At 35.9% G+C, this 21,938-nt stretch overlaps 1 protein-coding gene across 1 annotated transcript in view; it reads left to right on the plus strand.

Moving 5' to 3' along the window:
• The window catches only part of VPS13B (vacuolar protein sorting 13 homolog B), a 798,623-nt gene that overhangs the window by 416,966 nt on the left and 359,719 nt on the right, over positions 1 to 21,938 (plus strand). The window contains exons 28-30 of the mRNA XM_060287492.2: positions 2,121 to 2,262; positions 5,103 to 5,511; positions 18,500 to 18,611. Of these exons, the coding sequence (XP_060143475.1) occupies positions 2,121 to 2,262; positions 5,103 to 5,511; positions 18,500 to 18,611 (663 nt within the window). The remainder of the gene's footprint in view (positions 1 to 2,120; positions 2,263 to 5,102; positions 5,512 to 18,499; positions 18,612 to 21,938) is intronic.

Consider the following 21,938-nt stretch of genomic DNA (forward strand, 5'->3'; position numbering starts at 1 on the left):
TAATGAACATGTGGTGGATGTTCCTAGAATCACATTTTTCCTTCCTAATAAATTTCTACCAAAAGTAGATTATAAGTAAATATGATTTGTTTATAATAATAAGTAATGGTAGTAAAAAAGTAATGTTTTAGATATTTTCATAAAGATATATAGCAATTTTATTATTAATTTTTCCAAAATAAAAATACGAATGCTTTTAGGAGGTTTTTTTTGTTTTATAACACTACCCTGGAATTGAGTTTTTTTTAACTGAAATGTAATTCACATACCATAAAACTCACACATGCTTTTGTAAAATTATTTTTTAAACAGCATCGTATTTTCTACTTCATAGTATTTTGGCAAAGAAACAGCCTTACAGTCCTTTTTTTCCTGGATTCATAATATTTATTCATTCAGCAATTAAGTGTCTGCAGAAGTACACATGTTTCTGTACCTTTATTGATGCATTATATACTCTAAAAGCCGAAGTGTTTTTTGTTGTTGTTGCGGTACGCGGGCCTCTCACTGTTGTGGCCTCTCCCGTTGCGGGGCACAGGCTCCGACGCGCAGGCTCAGCGGCCATGGCTCACGGGCCCAGCCGCTCCGCGGCATGTGGGATCTTCCCGGACCGGGGCACGAACCCGTGTCCCCTGCATCAGCAGGCAGACTCTCAACCACTGTGCCACCAGGGAAGCCCCGAAGTCTTTTTTATTTAACGGGTTTCTAATTCTGCATTAAAAACATTCGAACTTTCATTCTTTATTATACATATCATATTGTTCATGTAAACAGCTCTCAACTCTGTCACAGCCAAAAAATTATGTCATAACTGTGATGGTCAAAATATTTTGTTGGGTTTATATTAAGACCTGTTATAATAGTATTATTTTACCAAGTGTATGATAATTGTTTTTGTTGTAGTAACAGTGAATCATTAATTGATTTTTGATAGTGGAATGGTTAGCTCTTCAGTTTCTTCTGAATGGTATATCTCTATATCAAAATGATCCTAGCAAGTGATACATGAATTTTATTTTATTGCTGAAATCATTTCTTGATTATGTGAATATTACAATTTATGTTCTAGATTATCAATGATTTTACTGTTAAATTTATGTAAGTTTTAAATATTTAGATAATTTATTCATTCATTTAATCAAAATATTTACTGAATGTATATTATGTCCCAAGCACTATGCTAAGCACTAGGCATATAGTGTTTAACAAAAATAGACATAAACCATGTCCTTATGGACCTTAGAGTCTCATGGGTGAGAAATAAAAATAACCTTCGTAAATATAGAATTTATCATTAAGACAAATGCTTCTCTGAAGAACTACCAGGGTGTGGTGCTAATGTAAATTGTTCTATTGATTGCATTGTCATATCCACGTTTTAGTTCAGTGTAGTGTTGTTTACATCAGAACTACTTGAAATAGTTATATATGCTCAATTTTTTTAACTCAGAAAAATTGAAGAGAACAGATAAGGTGAACTTATGTTTTCCAGGCCAGGGGAAGGTTGGCAGTCAGGACATTTTGAAGGAGTATTTCTACAGTGCAAAGAAAAACCTGTGGTGAGACTCATTTAGTAATTATGATTTTTAAAAAATATATTATAAACTGTTTTTCTTTGTTCTTTCATGCAACGGGACTAATGGTTACAAGAATTAGAGCTCAGTAAATTCTTTTTGACCTTTTCTTCCAATATTACATTATAAAATAAAACTATTACTTCCTTTAAGCTGCTTGTGTTTTGTATCCATTTTCCTGTTAGAGCAATTAAGTAAATTTTTCAATAACACAAAGGTAGGATTGCTTTTATTAATATACTTTACCATTAATGTATTATTATGTTGACCTTTTAGAAGTTTTTCCTATTCATAAGTGAGTTCATGTTGGATTGTTCTTTATTATAAATTAAAAGTAGTCATTTACATTAAAAGCAACTATTTTTTGTTTACTTCCATTAACAATGCTTTTGCAGAAGATGGTCCAGGCAGAGGCCATACCTAGCAGTGGCTCAAACCTAAACCTATGCAAACTTGAGCAGAATTAAAACTATCCAGATTTTTTTGCTTATGGCTTTTATTGCTTTTTGTCTTTTCACCTTCTTTGCTCCTGTCCATCACCTCAAGCCTTGGGGAAGAGTGTTGGTCTCTGGGGCAATGTGGAGGTGTCTTCCTTTCCTGTACTGACAAGCTGAACAGACGCACCTTGTTGGTTCGACCCATCAGCAAGCAGGACCCTTTCAGTAATTGCTCTGGCTTCTTTCCTTCTGTAAGAAATCATTTTTAAATTATGCTACAGAACTCCCATTAACAGGAACCCAGAGAAGGAATTGAACTATCCATAGAGTCAACTCTTGATTTTCATCTTCCTCTGTATCATTCACTTTGTAAATGAACTATAATGTATTCTTAAATGATAGACTGGTTTTCACTATAATTTGTTTCTGGGTTACTTGAGTATGCTATTTGTCATTCTGGTTTTGTGAATATAAACTACTTTTACCATCAGCATTAGAAAATCAAAGTAGGATGTTGAATATGCTTGTTAAATTATACATGTATTGAATGATCAAGAGTTGACCATACTGCTTTTGTCATTCCTTTTATGATTCTTCCTTACATTGCTTTTTTTCCCTATTATTATACCATTTCCTTCTCAGAACTAACTCCAAGTACCTTATTTGGTGCCTGTTATATCTGGACAAGGCTGTACGTCTGTCATGTACTGGACGGAAGATGAACGGTAGACTGTATATCAGTGGGTTTTAGAAGTTTAGAACCTTTTTTTCCCTAGTGGTACAAAATATCTGAATATGTTATTAAGCAAGTTCTTTTAAGTGACATTTTTAAAGTCAATAAAAATGCATGTAATTTTTAAATGTTAAGAGCAGATTATCACAATGGTAATAGCAGTTTTCTTAAGAAACTATTAAATCAGTGCAAACATTATTAGACATTTTCTTAGCATGTGTAAACTAGTATTTCTTTCCTTCCCCTTTTCTGTAGCTCAAAAGGAATTTAAGACATATATCTTTAAAAAGAGTGTAAAAATTAGACAAATATTTTAAATAATTGCGTTCTTAGATCTAGTGTTTAACATTGTATTTGCATAGCAAATACTAGTTTCTGATTTTGAATTTTTTCTAGTCTAGTCTGGAAAATTTTTTATGTTAATGGAAGCTCTGTTTATATTTATTTTCTTCTCTTCAATTGTTCATTAGCATCCATGAGGAACTTTCTTTATTTTAACATGTATTCATGAAAGAAAACCAAAATTATTGTTAATGCCCCTTTTTTTGAGTTTTTTAAAATTAATTTTTATTGGAGTATAGTTGCTTTACAGTGTTAGCTTCTACTGCACAGCAAAATGAATCAGCCATACATATACATATATCCCCTCCGTTTTGGATTTCACTCCCATTTAAGATACCATGTTAATGCCCTTTAAAATTTTATCAATTCTTCTAAATTTTTAAATTTTCTTAACATTTCAGTAATCATCATTGCTTTCTAACTTTTCACTTTAAATAGTATAAAATATTGATTATTACTACATGAAAAGTAATATTTATATTATCTCAACTCCAGTTAGTATTCGTTCATTCTTTAATTTTTCCCGCCTTTTATTAGGGGAGTTAGGGATATAGCAGTTCAACACACTTGCTCTCATGGGTGTTGACCTTTCAAGAGTACCTACATTCAATATGTTTAAAAATATCTTTCCCAAATCAAAACATTTATACATTGAAACACTTTTTATACTATTTCCAGGATTCAGATGTTGCCACTAATTAAGATTTGAGGTGGGTTATTTAGATTAGTGGTTGATTCTACCCCTCCCCACCCTAATTCCTGGTTGAGACACCTAGAGACACTGTTGCTGTGGCCTCTTCCATTGGGTCCATACCACAGCACCCTTCTCCATCCACTGTTGCCTGCAATCTAGCATCATAGCGATAAGACTGGGATCACTTTTTCTTGTTTTACTGTATTTCCTTTGATTTTGAGTGTAGAAAGCAAAAAGAAAGGGAAGTTAGATAAGAGGCAGTGAGAAAGTTGGAAATAGTAAAAAATGCTTTAAGGGCAGGACAATTATATGAAAAGTGATTATATTGCATATTCATGTAATGCCTGCTTTCCAAGTTTTTTTTAATGGGGAGAAAATTAACTTTGAGAAAAAAACATATGCAAAGGTAAATTTTATCTCACCTTTCTTCATTATACAGTCCAGGTTAAAAACAAAAGTAACAGTAAAAACTGAATTTCATACTATTTTCTTTTCATTAGGTGATAGGCAACAAAATGAGAGGAAGAAAATGGAAGTAGAAGAGGTTTACTAGTGATGGGATAACAGGCTCAAACACATTGCTGCTTTGCTACTTCTAACTTTTTTCTTTTTTATGTGATTGTATTTCCTTCTTGTTCTTCTTCCTCGGTTCACTTCCTCTCTTAACATCACTCTTTGGACTCTAATACCTAAAAATCTTCATCAGGCCTTGGGAAGAGGGGTTGGGAATGTGGAATATAACAACTTAAGTCTAATTTTATTTTGAGTAATATGCAAATTAGAATTTTATGTGCATTAATTGGTTCAGGGAAACTGTTGGTTCCATTTCACAAATGGAAATACATAACATGGTATTTCAATTTCGCATGCGTAGAAAACCCCTCTCTGACCCCAATTATGACGGCATATTACTACTCTTAATGAAAAATTATCAAGAATGAAAAGATAAATCTAGATACGATCTGTTCTAAATTCTGAACGTTACAGAAAAAGTAGAAATTATAGAAACAAGCACAAAGAGGTTAATTACCTCACTCAAGATCTAGAACTACAATTCAGGATTCCTAACTTCAAGTTCAGTCATTTTGTCTTAGAGGCTTTTGCCCTGTTTATGGACTTGATCAGTAATGTGCTCATTAAGAAGTATGCTTTTATTTTTTTATTTGTAATAAACAGCTGACCAGTCATGAAAAAAAAAGTGTGGACGTGATAAAAGATTAAAGTATCAACCGAGATTGTTTTCTGCTTTCAAATAGTTTGTTTTGTGTTTTTTTCCCCTTTTTTTAATAAACATGTATTGTGATTTCCTTTTTCTGGAACAGACAACTGCAAAACTTCTAGATGGCTCTCATCAGCAGCATGGATTTCTCTCTTTGACATATACAAAAGCTGTAACAAAAAATGTTCGCCACAAGTTAACATCAAGAAATGAGCGAAGAAGTTTTCATAAGTTACCTGAAGGTTTAACAGATGGTTCCCCTCATTTTCTTCATGAAATACTTCTTTCAGCACAAGCCTTTGATATTGTCCTTTGTTTTCCTTTACTTAATGCCATTGCAAGTATATTTCAAGCAAAACTACCAAGGACCCAAAAAGAGAAAAGAAAATCTTCTGGTCAGCCCATGAGGACCCATACGCTGACTTCACGCAATTTACCTTTGATTTATATCAACACAAGTGTAATCAGAATTTTTTTTCCAAAAACAGAAGAAATGCAGCCAAATATTGAAGGTATGTTTTCAGAATTTTTTTTTTTTTTGCTCTGATTTTCAATAACCTACATCTAAGGACTTTAGTTTTTCTTTTTGTAATATGGTAGCAGGTTGTAGGTTGCAGTTTGGTGTATTTTAAAAAGAGTAAATATGTTATAGTCACTTTACAACTAAATCTTTAGGAGTTATATCAAAATATTGGGTATGTTTCTGACTCTACTAATTACTAGAGTAAGAAATATGAGATTTTTTTTCTTTAGGTCTTTTGCTAGTAAAGCTTATACTTTCAGTTGTTTTGTTAAACTCAAATGTTGTGTTCTATATACCTAAGAGAATTAAAAATTGCTTTAAAAAATTAGCAAACACACCACACACTGCATTAATGGCATAAATTATATTGACAATCTTGTGCAGACTTCACCACTGTCTATTTCCAAAATGTTTTCATCACCCCAAACCGTAACTCTATACCTTATATATTAAGCCGTAACTCCCCCTTGGTAACCTCTAATTTACTTTCTGTCTCTCTGAATTTTCCTCTTCTAGATATTTCATAAAAGTTGAATCACAGAATATTTGTCCTTTTGTGTCTGGCTTATTTCACTTAGCATAATGTTTTCCGGGTCCATTCGTGTTGTAGCATGTATCACAGTTTCATTTCTTTTTATGCCCGAATAATATCTATTGTGTAGATACACCCCATTTTGTTTATCCAGTCTCTATCAGATACTTAGGTTGTTTCCACTGTTGGGTTGGCTATTGTGAGTAATGCTACTATATACAAACGTCTGTTTGAGCCCATTTTTAATTCTTTTGGATATATACCTAGGAGTGAAATTGCTGGCTTATATGTAGTTCTTTGTTTAGGATTCTGTGTTTTTGAGTAACCATCAATCTGCTTGGAAGCCCTTTTGACTAGGACAGGATTTATGGTATTTTCTGAACAATACTGATGTGCAGGCATAGTTGAGTCAACGGGAAGAGCAATGGGAACTCCCTCTTAGTAGGGGTGGTAGTACCTGTGTGCTGAGCACCTTCACAATGAGACACAGGTCAGCAGTTTCTGTGGTTAACTCTAGCTTCATTTTTATGTCGTACTCAGTGGTGGTTTATTGAAACAGGTTCTTGTGTTTCATTGATTTGTGTAGATGTCTGAAGGAATACAGATCTGACTATTTGAGAAAAGGGTGGGAAAGGAACAGCTTTATTTCCCTTGTGTGTGCATTTGTTTTGTTTGTTTGTCATTTGTTGGCTTATTGTTTTATGACCAATTAGTTATGTTTCATGACTAATACTATATATCACACAGTTTTGTTGATGTTGGTTTAAATTTCCCATTTGGCTGCTATAACTAGGAGAATCTCCAATTGATTGTAATTGCAAGAAAATTTCTAAACTCTTGCTATTTTATTTTTAAAGCTGCTTTTTTCTTTTTTTTTTTTTTTGGTGGTGCTTGTGGTGGGATTTTTAAGGTATAAGTTCAAAATTCTGATCCCTAAGCACCTGCTAAGCAGGTAACCTTGAATAAGAGTATGCGGTGAGGCTGTGGGTGGGATCTTGTTATAGCCATCTTTGGAAAATATGGTCTGCCACATTTCTCTGTGGACTTTTGGTTAATTTTAATCCTTTGCTTGTGTGAATACTTTTTGTAATAAACACCTTTTTAGTGGCATTTTTCATGACTTGGGTGAGTATATATAAAATAAATTCCTAGCAAAAGGATTGCTAGATCAAAGGGTATAAATATCTTCAAAATATTAAGGGATGTCAAAATGCCCCCCTAAATGGCTGTAGCAGTGTATACTGTTTCCACACTGTCATTCTAACAGAGGTTTATGAAACTTTTTGGTCTTTTCTCAGTCTCATTAATGAAAAGTACACTTTTTTTCTAAGGAGTTGCTCATCTTCATCATTTGTTAAGAGCTTTTTGTGTTAAGCCTTTTGTTTGACCTACATTGTATTGCATATGTCTTTTCATTTTTGGGGTGGTTTTGCCGTGTGTGTGTGTGTGTGTCTCTCTAGGTATATATCTATATTTATATCTACATGTACATATCTTTACTTGTACCTGTTCTCATATCTGTATCTACCTGAGATGTTATGAATTGCCAAACTATGTGGCTGTCCACAAAAAAGTATATAAAAATGCATGCCAAAAATTCAAAGGTTTTGACATATTATGTTAGATTTTTTTGACACGTTATCTTTCGGCATTGCTACTCTTAATTCAAATGGTCATAATATTTTTATCAGATTAATTAAACCAAATGTAAATTATGTCTTACTGAGTGTGATAGCATACTAAAATGCTCCTATATCATACTTCTCAGCAGGAACTATTTTATAAAACTATCTCCAAGCAATTTGTGCCTGTTGATCAGAGATGATTGGTAAACTAGATGCAACTACATTTCCCATTAATATACATAATCATTAGGTTACACATTTATTGAACCTTCTCTCTGTCTTCAACTGCAAGTATGACAGTAACTAATAAAACCTTTTGTTGATGGCTTTGTGTAGGGTTGTCAGTATAATTCTGGCTTTATAAAACTTGAGACTTCAGATGTTTTATTATGTAGAGTCTATATTGAGAATCTTAAAGGAAAAGTTGAAGTCTCTAAAATGCTTTTATTTTATGTTGAATTTAAGGAAACTTAGTTATGATCAACAGTCTGACTTTGTCTGACAATTACATGAAAATTCTGCTCCTTATTTAAGCTTTTGGTTACTTATACAAGCTCATAATTTCAGAGTTCATAGCCTTTTCATTTTCAATACATACTCTTGCCTCAAGAAAAGATAAAATCTTTCGACTCATGTTTCATTTTACAGTAAATGTAAAAGTTTATAATAGTTCATCTTAAAATTCATTTAACAATAAGAAAATTATATTTAACATTCTAATATTTAAAGAAGTGATATTGAAAGTCTGGTTTTCGACTTGAATACTGCTTGCTTTATGTGCAGTTATCAAGATTCTGAATCTACAGGTGTTTGGCTTCCAGCTAGAGCTACTTATTTCATAACAGAGGACTGAGTTTTAGATCTAATGAGTCTTCTAGAGTGAGTAGTTCCTCATGAGACTTAATTTTTAAAAATACAGTTAAAGCAAAGAAGGAAGGCATTCATTTTCGTGTTGAAAATGCTTCTAGAGGGAACATTTCCTCATTTGGTCCAACTAGTAAATGCAGGTGAAGTAAACGAAAAAAGAGAAGCTTTGAGGTGGAGTCAAGATGGCTGTGTGGGAAGACGCGGAGTTAGCATCTCCCCACAACCAGGGTGCCTGCTGGCTGCCAGTGGAGGACTCTGATGCCCAAGGGGATGGGAGGAACCCCAGATTGAACCGGTAGCACATAGGGGGACTGAGAGGGGAGGAGAAGTGGAGGCCAGAAAGGATCGGCACCCCTGAGGCTGGGGAGGTCATAAGAGGCAGGTGGGAGGGACTCTCCAGGAAGAGCGGGAGAGGAGTGGAGGGCAATTGCCTGGCCCACTTGGGCCAGGGAGCCTGCTGAGCGCCCAAGCCGGTTCCCCCCACTCCAAAGCCCCATCCAGGCCATGTGGGTCCTTGGGTCATAGGAGGGAGGCTGGGGAGATCAGGAGAGGCAGGTGGGAGGGGCCCTGTGGGAGGAGCAGGAGAGGAGCAGAGGGTATTTGCCCCGCCCACTCAGGCCAGGGAAGCCTGCTGAGCTCCCAGGCAGATCCCCTGCCCTCCAAAGCCCCCTCCAGGTCATGTGGGTACTGGGGGCATAGGAAGGAGGCAGAGGGGAGAACAGGAGAGGCAGGTGGGAGGGGCCTTTGGGAAGGAGCGGGAGAGGAGCGGAGGGCGATTGCCCCACCCATTCAGGCACGGGGAGCCTGTTGAGCTCCCAGGCTGATACCCTGCCCTCCAAGCCCCCTCCAGGCTGTGTGGGTCCTTGGGGGCATAGGAGGGAGGCCGGGGAGATCAGGAGAGGCAGGCGGGAGGGGCCCTCCCAGACCCCAGACCAGAGGAGCAGGAGAGGAAAGGAGCGTGTTTGCCCTGCCCGTTGGCGCTCAGGAAGCCTGCTGGACTCCCAGGTGAGGTCCACTGCCCTCTGAGACCAGGGGTGGAGGGCATGCCTGGGCCCCTTCTGTTTCTTGAGCCTAAACCCCACCCCCCATGGACCCCATGGCCTTTTCCTGCCCTGTGGTCCTGAGCATTGGCCCCACCCACTGCCCAAACCTCGCCCTGGCTTAGGCCCCGCCTTCCACAGCCAAGGCCTTCCCACACACACACACTGTTTTTTTCCCCCCTCTTCCTCTTTCTTCCTATTGTGGTACTGATGTACCTTTCGGTTGTTGATTCATCTATATTTTTATTTTTATATACTTTCTAACATATCTGTCAGTTTCCTAGTCTAAATTTATTTTTTACCTTGTTATTCTCTCTTTTTTTTTTGGCCACCCCATGTGGCTTGCAGGATCTTGGTTCGCGAGCCCGGGGTCAGGCGGAAGCTCCTGTGGTGGGAGCTCCAGGTCCAAACCACTGGGCTAACAGAGAACCTCAGACCCCAGGGAATATTCATCAGAGTGAGGTCTCAGAGAGGTCCTCATCTCAGCACCAAGACCCAGCTCTACCCAATAGCCTACAAACTCCAGTGTTGGAAGCTTCATGCCAAACAACCAATAAATCAGAAACACAATCCCACTCATTAAAAAAAAAAAAAAGAGACAGCAAAAAATATGTCACAGATAAAGGAGCAAGGTACAAGACCTACAAGACCAAATAAATGAGAGGAAATAGGCAATCTACCTGGAAAAGAATTCAGAGTAATGAGAAAGATGATACAGAATCTCGGAAATAGAATGGAAATATAGATTGAGAGAATACAAGAAATGTTTAACAAAGATCTAGAAGAACTAAAGAACAAACAAAGAGAGATGAACAACAAAATAACTGAAATGAAAAATACACTAGAGGAATCAATAACAAAATAACCAAGGCAGAAGAATGAATAAATGAGCTGGAAGACAAAATGGTGGAAATAACTGCCGAGGAGCAGAATAAAGAAAAAAGAATGAAAAGAATTGAAGACTATCACAGAGACCTCTGGGACAATGCTAAACGCACCAACATACGAATTCTAGGAGTTCCAGAAGAAGAAGAGAAAAAGAAAGGGTCTGAGAAAATATTTGAAGAGATTATAGTGGAAAACTTCTCTAACATGGGAAAGGACATAGTCACCCAAATCCAGGAAGCACAGCAAGTTCCATACAGGATAAACCCGAGGAAAAACACAAAAAGACACATATTAAATAAACTAACAAAAATTAAATTCAAATAAATATTAAAAGCATCAAGAGAAAAACAAAAAAATAGCATACAAAGGAATCCGCATAAGGTTATCAGCTGATTTTTCAGTGGATACTCTGCAGGCCAGAAGGGAGTGGCAGGATATATTTAAAGAGATGAAAGAGAAAAACCTACAAGCAAGATTACCCAGCAAGGATCATTCAGATTCAATGGAGAAGTCAAAAGCTTTTCAGACAAGCAAAAGCTATGAGAATTTGGCACCACCAAACCAGCTTTACAGCAAATGCTAAAGAAACTTCTCTAATCAAGAAACACAAGAGAAGAAAAATACCCACAAAACAAACCCAAAACAATTAAGAAAATGGTAATAGAAACATACATATAGATAATAACCTTGAGTGTAAATAGATTAAATGCCTCAACCAAAAGACACAGACTGGCTGAATGGATACAAAAACAAGACCCATATGTATGCTGTCTACAAGAGACCCACTTCAGACCTAGGGATACATTGAAAGTAAAGGTATGGAAAAAGATATTCCATGCAAATGGAAATCAGAAGAAAGCTGGAGTAGCAATACACATATCAGATAAAATTGACTTTAAAGACTGATACAAGAGGTAAGGAGGGACACTACATAATGACCAAAGGATCAATCCAAGAAGATATAACAATTATAAATGTTTATGCACCCAACATAGGAGCACCTCAGTACATAAGGAAAATGCCAACAACCATGAAAAGAGAAATCGACGGTAACACAATAATAGTAGGGGACTTATACACCCCACTTATTCCAATGGACAGATCATCCAAACAGAAAATAAATAAGGAAACACAGCTTTAAATGACACCATAGACCAGATAGATCGAATTGATATTTATAGAACATTCCACCCAAAAGTGACAGAATACACTTTCTTCTCAAGTGCACATGGAACATTCTCCTGGATAGATCACATCTTGGGTCACAAATCAAGCCTCAGAATATTTAAGATAATTGAAATCATATCAAACATCTTTTCTGACCACAATGCTGTGAGATTTGAAATCAGTTACAGGAAAAACACTGTAAAAGACACAAATACCTGGAAGCTAAACAGTGCACTACTAAATAACCAAGAGATCACTGAAGAAATCAAAGAAGAAATTTAAAAATACGTAGAAACAAATGACAATAAAAACATGACGACCCAAAACCTATGGGACGCAGCAAAAGCAGTTCTAAGAGGGAAGTTTATAGTAATTCAGTCTCACCCCAAGAAACAAGAAAAATCTCAAATAAACAATCTACACTACACTTATAACAACTAGAGAAAGAAGAACAAAGAAAACCCAAAGTCAGTAGAAGGAAAGAAATCATAAAGATCAGAACAGAAATAAATGAAATGGAAATGAAGAAAACAGTAGCAAAGATCAATAAAACTAAAAGCTGGTTCTTTGAGAAGATAAACATAATTGATAAACCATTAGGCAGACTCATCAAGAAAAAAAGGAAGAGGACACAAATCAATAAAATTAGAAATGAAAAAGGAAAAATCACAACTGACACTGCAGTAATACAAAGGATTATAAGAGACTACTGCAAACAAGTATATGCCAATTAAATGGACAACCACAAAGAAATGGACAAATTCTTGGAAAGGTACAATTTTCAAAGACTGAACCAGGAAGAATTAGAAAATATAAACAGACGAATCACAAGTAATGACATTGAAACGGTAATTAAAAACCTTCTAACAAACAAAAGTCCAGGACCAGATGGCTTCACAGGCGAATTCTATCAAACATTTAGAGAAGAGCTAATACCGATCCTTCTCAAACTCTTCCAAAAAGTTGCAGAGGGAGAAACACTCCCAAATTCATTCTACGAAGCCACTGTTACCCTGATACCAAAACTAGAAAAAGATATCACACAAAAAAGGAAATTGTAGACCAATATCACTGATGAACATAGATGCAAAAATCCTCAACAAAATGCTAGCAAACAATCCAACAGCACATTAAAAGGATCATACAGGGTTTCCCTGGTGGCGCAGTGGTTGAGAGTCCGCCTGCCGATGCAGGGGATGCAGGTTCGTGCCCCGGTCTGGGAAGATCCCACATGCCGCGGAGTGGCTGGGCCTGTGAGCCATGGCCGCTGAGCCTGCGCGTCCGGAGCCTGTGCTCCGCAACGGGAGAGGCCACAACAGTGAGAGGCCCGCGTACCACACACACACACAAAAAAAACAGATCATACAGCATGATCAAGTGGGATTTATCCCAGGGAAGCAAGGATTCTTCAATATATGCAAATCACTCAATGTGATACACTATATTAACAGATTAAGGAATAAAAAGCATATGATCATGTCAATAGATGCAGAAAAAGCTTTTGACAAAATTCAACACCCATTTATGATAAAAACTCTCCAGAAAGTGGGCATAGAGGCTACCTACCTCAACATAATAAAGGCCATATGTGACAAACCCACAGCAAGCATCATACTCAATGGTGAAAAACTGAAAGCATTTCCACTAAGATCAGGAAGAAGACAAGGATGTCCACTCTCACCACTATTATTCAACGTAGTTTTGGAAGTCCTAGCCACGACAATCAGAGAAGAAAAAGACGTAAAAGGAATCCAAATTGGAAAAGAAGAAGTAAAACTGTCTCTCTTTGCCAATGACATGATACTATACGTAGAAAATCCTAAAGATGCCACCAGAAAACTCCTAGAACTAATCAATGCATGTGGTAAGGTTGCTGGATACAAAATTAATGCACAGAAATCTCTGGCATTCCTATACACCAACAACAAAAAATCAGAGAAATTAAGGAAACACTCCCATTTACCATTGCAACAAAAAGAATAAAATACCTAGGAATAAACCTGCCTAAGGAGGTGAAAGACTTTTACTCAGAAAACTGTAAAAAACTGATGAAAGAAATTAATGATGACATAAACAGAGAAATATACCATGTTCTTGGATTGGAAGAATCAACATTGTGAAACTGACTCTACTCCTCAAAGCAATCTACAAATTCAGTGCAATCCCTATCAAACCACCAGTGGCATTCTTCACCGAATTAGAACGAAAAATCTTACAATTCGTAGGGAAACAGAAGAGACCCCAAATAGCCAAAGCAATCTTTTTTTTTTTTTAACATCTTTATTGGAGTATAATTGCCTTACAATGGTGTGTTAGTTTCTGCTTTATAACAAAGTGAATCAGCTATACATATATATCCCCATATCTCTTCCCTCTTGCGTCTCTCTCCCTCCCATCCTCCGTATCCCACCCCTCTAGGTGGTCACAAAGCACCAAACTGATCTTCCTGTGCTATGCAGGTGCTTCCTACTAGTTATCAGTTTTACATTTGGTAGTGTGTATATGTCCATGCCACTTTCTTTCTTTGTCTCAGCTTACCTTTCCCCCTCCCCATGTCCTCAAGTCCGCCAAAGCAATCTTGAGAAAGAAAAATGGAGTTGGAGGAATCATGCTCCCCGACTTCAAAGTATACTACAAAGCTACAGTAATCAAGACAGTATGGTACTGGTACAAAAACAGAAATATAGATCAATGGTACAGGATAGAATGCCCAGAGATAAGCCCATGCACTTATGGGCACCTAATTTACGACAAAGGAGGTAAGAACATACAATGGAGAAAAGACCGCCTCTTCGATAAGTGGTGCTGGGAAAACTGGACAGCTACATGTAAAAGATGAAATTAGAACAGTCCATAACACCAAACACAAAAATAAGCTCAAAATGCATTAAAGACCTAAATGTAAGACCAGACACTATAAAACTCTAGAGGAAAACATAGGCAGACCACTGTATGACATAAATCACAGCAAGATCCTTTTTTGACCCACCTCCTAGAGAAATGGAAATTAAAATAAACAAATGGCACCTAATGAAACTGAAAAGCTTTTGCACAGCAAAGGAAACCATAAACAAGTCCAAAAGACCACCTTCAGAATGGGAGAAAATGTTTGCAAAGGAAGCAACTGACAAAGGATTAATCTCCAAAATATACAAGGAGCTCAGCCTGCTCAATATCAATAAAACAAACAACCCAATCCAAAAATGGGCAGAAGCTCTAAATAGACATTTTTCCAAAGAAGATATACAGATTGCCAACAAACACATGAAAGGATGCTCAATATCACTAATCATTAGAGAAACACAAATCAAAACTATAGTGCGTAGTTGGTCACACTGGTCAGAATGGCCATCATCAAAAAATCAACAAACAACAAATGCTGGAGAGGGTTTGGAGAAAAGGGAACCCTCTTTCACTGTTGGTGGGAATGTAAATTGATACAACCACTATGGAAAACAGTATGGATGTTCCTTAAAAAACTAAAAATAGAATTACCATATGACCCAGCAATCCCACTACTGGGCATATACCCTGAGCAAACCATAATTCAGAAAGAGTCATGTACCACAGTGTTCATTGCAGCACTATTTACAATAGCTAGGACATGGAAGCAACCTAAATGTCCATCGACAGATGAATGGATAAAGAGATGTGGCACATATATACAATGGAATATTAGCCATAAAAAGAAACGAAATTGAGTTATTTGTAGTGAGGTGGATAGACCTAGAGTCTGTCATACAGAGTGAAGTCAGAAAGAGAAAAACAACTACTGTATGCTACCACATATATATATATATATATATATATACATACATATATATATTTATAATCTAAAAAAAGTGGTAGTGATGAACCTAGTTGCAGAATAGGAATAAAGAGGTAGACATATAGAGAATGGGCTTGATGACGGGGTGGGAGGGTGAAGCTGGGGCGAAGTGAGAGTAGCTTCAGCATATATACACTACTGAATGTAAAATTTTTGGCTGGTGGGAAGCAGCAGCAGAGCACAGGGAGATCAGCTCAGTGCTTTGCGATGACCTAGAGGGGTGGGATAGGGAGGATGGGGGAAGGCTCAAGAGGGAGGGGATATGGGGACATGTGTATGCATATGGCTGATTCGCTTTGTTGTGCAACAGAAACTAACACGGTACTGTGAAGCAATTATATTCCAATAAAGTTCTTTAAAAAAATATATATATATATATAGTTAAGTTCAAGGTGGGGATAGATAAATTCATGAAGAGTAATTCACCAGTAAGATGTTGCATTACCTACCAACATTCATATTAGGTTGGAAGGCCCAGAGTTAATTATTAGGGCCTCTCATAGATAGCATGAATAGGCTTTGTCAGGGAGAGTTATACCCTCCAGTTCTGGATGGACAGAAATAGAGAAGATCTGTGGTGCATGATGTTGGCTCAGGAGTCTTGCCTTTGACTGCAGTCTTAGCTGCGAGCTCTGACCAGGTGGACCACATCTCTTGTCTGATCCTTGCCAGAGCAAGGACCCAGAAGTCTTGCCCGCGTACACCTTCAACCACTGCCTACAGCTACCACCACTCCCACCACAGTTCAGCTGTTTATACAAAATGTGTATTAACCTATATGGAATCATCATCTTTCCCCTAATCTTCAGCTGTTTCTGTTAATGGTACTGTTTGCTTGTATTGGTATGAAATTTGCAAACTTCAAATGTTTTTACGTTTTTATTAAAGAAAAAAAAAGAATACCAAAATTAAAAAAAAAAGGGAAGCTTGTTTTTTTGCCAACTATAAAGTAACTAAAGAAATGACTCAAGGCACTTTCTTGCATAAATATCTATTATTATTATTTTTTTGTATATCTCAAAGGTACATTTTGATAAGCTGAATACTTTCTGTAATAAAATTGATTGTTTTAATTTAGTTTGTGGATGATCTGCATTAAGTGCTTTTTATCATTATTATTATAACTTCATAGTCAGTTTAATATAGTGAGAATAGTTTTGGCTCTAACAGAAACAGAATTCTGTTCTTGGATCTGGCTTTGTATGTAACACCAAGTACGTCATTTTTCTTCCATATGTACCTCATTTGCTGCAGTGTTTCTATTACATTTCAGACTTTCATATGGTCGGTAGTATCTGTAGCCTAGAAGAACAGTTAGCAAGTACACTAATTGCACTTTTGTGTTATGCTCTATTCTCCAGGCTTACTATTTATTGATTTAATTGAGGCCTTCTGCTTAATCAGAGGTTTTTACCCACATGGAACTATTTGATAAGCGTGGCATTAAAATGCAAGATCTATGAAATGTAAACAGTGTTCATAGTATAAGGACCTATAATCAAGCCAGACCTCTAGTCATTTGAAAATAGTACAACTGCATGAGAAGTAGTTTTCTATTTGATCTTTTTTGCTATGGACATTTAAAAATACCATCTTTATTGTAGCATCCACATGCTAATATTTATTATGATAGCTTGTCTCTTTCTTCCCCTTTTGCTGTCCTTCCCCTTCCCCTGCCATTTTGCCTCTCCCTTTATGTACCTCTTATTTTGGTTCTTTCTTTTCCTCACTGAATATCTTTCTTCTTACTTTTCTTGATTTTCTTAATTCTGACTTTCTTTTTTAGACTAATCTAAGTCAGACCATACTGAGTGTTCTGCTGAAGCAGCTGGAAATAATCTCTTAGCTTTTGCATTCTTTGGCCACCACAGTTTGGGAAATATGGATTGTATGCCTTTGTAGGCATGTTCTGTTCAGGATATTCCTGAGGTCTTGCAGCCAGTCCTTTTCTGTTCCATTTGTGGCAGATGGTTGTTCTTTGAGAGAAATTATGAATTTTAGTATATGTTTTCTTCACAACCCGAAAAGTTGTATATTGTTAACAATTTTAAACAGCTACTACAGTAGACTCATCTGTGGGGGAAGAGGGAGTAAAATTTAATGTAAATTAATGGGGCCATCAAGAACACCTTTTCATTCCAAATAATTTTTAGAAAAAGACATTAAATTAGCCAGTGACTTATAGAAAAATTGTTGGGCTTTTTATCATGAGAACATGTGATAAAATTTTTTTTTCAGTATAGAGAAAAGAATCAGAATTAATATACCTTTTTACCTTTTATTGTTTTCTGAGAATACTTAGCTTTAGATTCCATTAGGAAGCAGAACTTTTACACAAGTGTGAAATTACTATTTCTCAAGTAATTCCACTATAGAAATTATTAAAATTAAAAAGTGCCTAGAATAGAAAGTTGAAGTGTCCTTACGTATTAATCAATTACTGGGTTTTTTCTTTCTTTATCATTGCAGCCATTATTTTCTTCACCATTGCAGGCATTAAGCTGACATGTTACAGCCTAACGTGCTATTGTGTGTTTGTATGTATGTGTGTGTGTGTGTGTGTGTGCGTGCGTTGTATTTAATTATTACTAATTGTGTAAATTCAAGTAACTTTGAGAATTTGTTACTGCCTTTCTGATATCCTTCAATATATTTGTAAACAACAATGCAGTGTTGAAACCCCAGGGCTGAAAATCACTTGGGAGAAAGATGTAGTATTATCAGATCATGAAATTAGATAAACATACTGCTTCAATATTACTTACGTTTAATTAATATCACATGTTTTCATGTTGAGTGGAGTTTTTTTTCATTGCCATTTTAATTGTCTATCTAGAGAACTACTTATTGGGATGTAAAGGAAATAGTTAAGAAAAGCATTAAATATTTCTATTTTAAACAAATTTTTCCTTGTTCTCATTTATGGTCTTATCTTAATTTGTCTCTATCCCATTATTCAAAAAATTTTCCTTAAAGATGAAGTTGCATACAGATCTACTGTATACATCATTGATCTATTTCTTTTACAGCTAATCAGGCAGCAAAAGAAGACACCATGGTTCTGAAGATTGGCTCTGTTGCTATGGCTCCCCAGGCTGACAATCCCCTTGGCAGATCTGTCCTCAGGAAAGATATTTACCAGTAAGTTTATTTTCTTATGTTCAATCTTGCAACAATTTCATACTGCAAAGAAGTACACTGATCAATAAAACTTGCTCAGTGTGGCCTGTAGAAATACTTTTCATTCGGGATCTTTTGATATTTAAAACCAGGTTTTTCTGATTTTCTTCAGTTGTGGGTTTTTAAATTCATTCAGACAAATCAAGTATTTCTGTGAAGTGTTGATGAATAACAGAATGTAAGTACCAAGTCACCATAAAACTGAAGAAGCGCAGTTTGGAAAATTTTAGCAGACTTTAAATTTGACCAAATTTCTAATTACATGAGAAAAGTAGGTCCTCTCTAGAACTACCATATCCTAATATAGTCATATTGTATCAAAATGAAGCATTTTCTTAACTATAAGCAATTATTTGAAATGTAGGACTGTGCGTGTCATATGGATCAAAGCTGTAAAGAAAAGCAAACTTCTAAGGAGAAATTTCACAGTAAACACTTTCTGTGAAAATGCCATGCTCTGGATTTTGTCATTGACTATTTGCAAACCACACCAAGCATATATGGACAACTAAACTGGTGAACACATGTAATCAACATGATAAAAATAATATATCATTCGTACTGAAGTTGGCACTGCTGCCAGACATAAAAGTACAGTTGCAAATAATGCCAAGTGAGAAAAGTCACAGAAATACAGATGAACAAGTGTCTTATTTTTCCTGCTGGTCTGTTTTTCAGATGTTGTAGTCTCTCACTCTTATCAGAAATAAATTTCTACTGTTCTCCAATAAATGTTACTGCTCAGAAAGATTCTGATTTTTGTAATACATTTACCACCTAGAGGGTTACAGCTATTTTTACTTTAAGTGGACCTAGGTATTTTGTTTTCTCAATTTTTTCTGTTATTTGTGTTGACATTTTTTGCCATTGAATTGTATATCTTGCTTGCTTTCTTGTATTACTTTTTCTGGTAGCTTATAGTATTCATCCCTTAAATAAGTTTTTATTTTGCTAACTTACGTAAAATTTAAGGATGTCAAAACTGAAGTAGACCTTAGGAATCATCTAATCCAACTTCCTTATTTTATAGATTGGGAAACTGAGGAGTCAGAAGAATAATTGTCTCTAGTCAAGTAATGACAGAGCCAAGATCACAACTCATATTTTGCCTTCCTCAGTATCTAGAGAAAGGATTACAGCAGAATCCTTTCTGGGTGAAAACAATTTAATTTTCTAACATTTGGAAATTCTTTTAGGTATATTTATCTTTTCTTTTCCACTTCAGAGCTAAGTAGTCCTCAAAGAGTTTCCTACTTTCCTTTTGGTGAAAGAAATATGTTTCATATTAAAAGACTCTATTACCATCAATAAAGTGAACCACTAAGATACTTCCTCTCTTCCTCTACCCTTTCCCCTTTCTGGCTCTTCAGCAGTCATTTGTGGAGATGTGGCTCTCCTGTGCCCCCTTCATTGCTTCCTCCCCTTTGTCCTTCTTGAACTTTTTTTCCCTCAGTCTCTCTTCTTATTCACTTCTGTATATTTTTACAGACCTTCCTTATTTTTCCTTCCCTTTCTGTATCTTTCTTCATTCTTTACCTTTTCCCTTTTCATATTTTTTCTTTCTTTACTTTTTACCTTCTTTGCCTGTATCTCATTTCGATCCATTTCACTATTTTAATAGTTTGACTTATTTTATAGAATATAGAAATATAATGCCAAAAAATAAAGTCTAAAAATGTACATTATCTCTTTAGATCTTCAGTGCCTCACATCCTGCCTCACATAAAATACATATAAATATGTACACAAAAAGTACATAATAGCTATTTTATGTTTACAGAATACATGCCCTTGCTTTCTTTTTCTAATTGACAAAACCGAGGCACACAGAATTTTTATGTGTTTTTCCAAAAGCATATACTTATCTAATGGCAGAGCATTTCAGAATCTATTTCTTTAGAATTCTCTTCAGTTATTTTTAAATTCATATTTCTATCGTTTAGTCCCTCCCCCTGATTATGTGATTTAGTAATGTCATTCTCCTGCTCCCTTTCCATATGTTTTTACTTCCTCTTTCTTTTAATCTGCCTTTTGTGTTTCTTCTTTCGGTCTTGTTTTTTCTAACTTCCTCAGTGTGATAAATGGCATCTATAAAAAACCCACAGCTAATATAGTTCATAGTCAGAGACTGGGTGCTTTCCCCTTAAGATCAGAAGCAAGACAAGATATCTGCTCTCACCACTTCTATTTAGCATTGTATTAGAGGTTCTAACCAGGGCAGTTGGGCAAGAAAATGAAATAAAAGGTACCCAGATGGTAAGGAAGAAATAAAACTGTGTCTTTTTGCAGATGACATGACCTTGTATATAGAAAATCCTAAGGTATCCTCTGGAAAACTTTTGGGTCAATAAACTAGTTCAGCAAGGTTGCAGGATAAAAAATCAATATATAGTTAACCCTTGAGCAACACAGGTTTGAACTGCATGGGTCCACTTATATGTGGGTTTTTTTCAATAGTAAATACTACACAGCCCATGGTTGGTTGAATCCGTGGATACAGAACCATGGATATTGAGGGCTGACTCTAAGGGACTTGAGTATTTATGGATTTTGGTATTCCCGGCGGGTCCTGGACCATTCCCCCACAGATACCAAGGAACGACTGTGTAAATATCAGTTCACAATAATAATAAGCAATGAACTCTTTAAAAGTGAAAGTAAGAAAGCAATTCCATTTATAATAGCATCAAAAAGAATTAAATACTTACAAATAAATTTACCAAAATAAATACACAACTTACATTCTAAAAACTACAAAACATTGTTGAAAGAAATTAAAGAAGATCTAAATACACGGGAATTATATCCCAATTACATAGATCAGAAGACTTAGTATTGTTAGATGTCAGTACTCCTCAAAATGATCTGCAGATTCAACATAATCCACATCAAAATTCCAGCTAGCTTCTTTATAGAAATTGGCAAAGTTTCTATATGGAAAATTATTCATATGGAATTTCAAGGAACTCAGAATAGCCAAAACAATCTTGGAAAAGAACAAAGTTGGAGGATTCACACTTCCAGATTTCAAAATTTATGACAAAACAACAATAATCAAGCTAGTGGAGTACTGATATGAAGGTAGACATACAGATCAATAATAGAATTGAGAGTCCAGAAATAAACCATCACATTTACTATCAATTGGTTTTTAATAAAGGAGCCAAGACAATCCAGTGGTAAAGAATAGTTTTTCAACAAATGGTACTCAGAAATCAGTATATCCACATGAAATTGGACCCTTACCTGACATTATATACAAAAATTAAGTCAAATGGATCAGAGACG

The sequence above is a fragment of the Globicephala melas genome, chromosome 17 (assembly GCF_963455315.2).
Source record: "Globicephala melas chromosome 17, mGloMel1.2, whole genome shotgun sequence".
Taxonomy (NCBI): domain Eukaryota; kingdom Metazoa; phylum Chordata; class Mammalia; order Artiodactyla; family Delphinidae; genus Globicephala; species Globicephala melas.